We start from the raw sequence: 2,548 nt of genomic DNA, 5'->3' as shown, positions 1-2,548 counted from the left end.
CTCCATCACAGGATGCCTATTGTGGAGAAGGGAAAGGAGATGGTAAGCCGCTCTGAGACCCCTTCGGGTAGTGAAGGGTGGAGGGGATAAGTCCAATCTCCTCTTCTTCTTCTTCTTCTTCTTCTTCTTCTTCTTCTTCTTCTTCTTCTTCTTCTTCTTCTTCTTCTTCTTCTTCTTCTTCTTCTTCTTCTTCTTCTTCTTCTACCTCACAGGGTGTCTGTTGTGGGGAGGGGAAGGGAAAGGAGTTTGTGAGCCGCTCTGAGACTCCCTGTGCCAGTTTGGTTAGAGAACCAGTTTGGTGTCGTGGTTAAGTGTGCGGACTCTAATCTAGGACAACCAGGTTTAATTCCCCACTCCTCCACTTGCACCTGGCTGGATGATCTTGGGCAAGCCATAGTTCTCATAAGAGCTGTCCTTGAAAAAGAGCAGTTTCTGTCAAGAGCTCTCTCAGCCCCACCGACCTCACAGGGGGGGTGTGTTGTGGGGAGGGGAAGGGAAAGGAGTCTGTAAGCCGCTCTGAGACACCTTCGGGTAGTGAAGGGCCATGGGGTATAAATCCAATCTCTTCTCTTCTTCTTCCTCTTCTTCCCCCGGCACCCCTCCTCAGTCTGGACCTTTACCCAACTGTCCAAAACGTGTGCAGGTGTCGACCGCTTGTTCTGACGCAGCTGTTAAAGCCTGGACAGATTCATGGATGGAAGGCAAATCAATGGCCATGACCTGCGAGAGCGTTCTGTGAAACCTCCATGCAAAGAAGCAGTATATCTTTGAATAAAAAGCACAGTTGAGAGCAGTGTTCCCTCTAAGCTGAGTTTGTGTGAGCTAGCTCACAGTTTTTTTTAGCCTCTGGCTCACACATTTTTGCCTTCGCTCAGGGAGGAGGGCTCCAGAGCAAACTCATTTATGCAGCAGCCCAATCGCTGGCTCACAACTTTAATGCCAGCAGCTCACAAAGTAGGATTTTTTGCTCACAAGACGCCAAATCTTTAGAGGGAGCGTTGGTTGAGAGGAGTCAGCGATAAATGCCTTCACACCCTGTTTGTACGCCTTCTGGGGGTTCATGAAGAAGAAGAAGAGAGTGGATTTATACCCCGCCCTTCAGTCAGAGTCTCAGAGCGGCTTACAGTCGCCTTTCCCTTGGGGGATTGTAATGGATCCAGTCCAGACAAGTCCAGACAAGTCCAGAGACAAATGTTGAGATTCGCTCCAAGAGACAGTGGACTCTGCGGATCCTAGCCCGCTCCAATCAGGGAGCTAGGTTCCCGGCCGAGAGCCCATGGGACTCTTGGCCACTGTAAATAACCTATAGGGACGTAGGGGGTGTGTTTCGGGTGGCGGTTTCTCGGGGGATATAAGCCGGCCTGCGAGCCGGCCAAAGTCGTCTTGTTCCTGATCGAATAAAGTATGCTTTGCTGAAATCACTCTCAGTCTGCGTACTTTTCAGGGGTGTATGGGGGAGGCTAACCATGCCGGTGGTGCACCAACTTGGCTGAACTGAAAGGGGCTTTTGTGCAGTCTCAGCCAATGGCTTTGTTCCGTATCCTTGGAGGGGATGCTCGAAAGCCTCTCACCAGCCTCCGTCCAGTCCTTGACCAGCTCCTTGGAGTCCGGCGTGTCCCACAAAGGCCCTAGACCACCACCCACTGCCTCCTTGGATAGGCTTGCCAACCTCCAGCTGGCCCCTGGAGATCTCTTCCTATTGCCGTTGATCTCCAGGCGACCACGATCAGCTCCCCTGGAGAAAAGGGCTGCCTCGTAGGGCGGACTCTGTGGCCTTATACCCTACTGAGGCCCCTCCCCTCCCCAAACCCTGCCCTCCTCAGACTCCACCCCCCCAAATCCACAGGTATCCCCCAATCCACAGCTGGTGTGCACACCCCCCCCCCGAAGCATCTCACCTTTTCGGGACTCTGGGACACCTTGAAACCCGGCACAGACTCCAGCTTGTCCAGAGTGCCTCCGGTGTGGCCCAGGCCTCGGCCGCTGATCATGGGCACCTTGCAGAGAAGAAGAAGAAGAACAAGAGGAGGAGTAGGAGTAGAAGAGATTGGATTTATACCCCATGGCCCTTCTCAGAGCGGCTTACAAACTCCTTTCCCTTCCCCTCCACACAACAGACACCCTTCTGTGAGGTAGGCGGGGCTGAGAGAGCTCTGACAGAAACGGCTCTTTTTCAAGGACAGCTCTTATTAGAACTACGGCTTGCCCAAGGTCATCCAGCCAGGTGCAAGTGGAGGAGTGGGGAATCAAATCCGGTTCTCCCAGATCAGAGTCCACGCACTTAAGCACAGACACCCTGTGAGGTAGGTGGGGCTGAGAGAGCACTTTCCAGAACTGCCCTTTCAAGGACAGCTCTTATCAGAACCAGGGGTCATTTCCTGCAGGAGTGCACAGGAGTGGAGCTCCGGCAGTAAAGAGCCCAGGGGGCGGGCACATGCAACAAGCCCCACCCCCTGCTCCCAGCAGCCCCAGGCCGCAAAGAGCAGCCAGGTAAGTTGCAGAGCCCCCCCCCCCCAGATAGCAATCCAAAGAAGTCCAGTGGCACCTT

General features: G+C 53.8%; 1 protein-coding gene across 1 annotated transcript in view; it reads right to left on the bottom strand.

The window, feature by feature from the left end:
• The window catches only part of TYMP (thymidine phosphorylase), a 26,925-nt gene that overhangs the window by 12,082 nt on the left and 12,295 nt on the right, over positions 1–2,548 (bottom strand). Inside the window, exon 5 of the mRNA XM_015412963.1 lies at positions 1,899–1,997. Coding sequence (XP_015268449.1) covers positions 1,899–1,997 — 99 coding nt within the window. The remainder of the gene's footprint in view (positions 1–1,898; positions 1,998–2,548) is intronic.

The sequence above is a fragment of the Gekko japonicus genome, unplaced genomic scaffold (assembly GCF_001447785.1).
Source record: "Gekko japonicus isolate JY-2015 unplaced genomic scaffold, Gekko_japonicus_V1.1 scaffold2069, whole genome shotgun sequence".
In the NCBI taxonomy this organism is placed as follows: domain Eukaryota; kingdom Metazoa; phylum Chordata; class Lepidosauria; order Squamata; family Gekkonidae; genus Gekko; species Gekko japonicus.
This window is presented reverse-complemented; position numbering and strand designations above follow the sequence as displayed.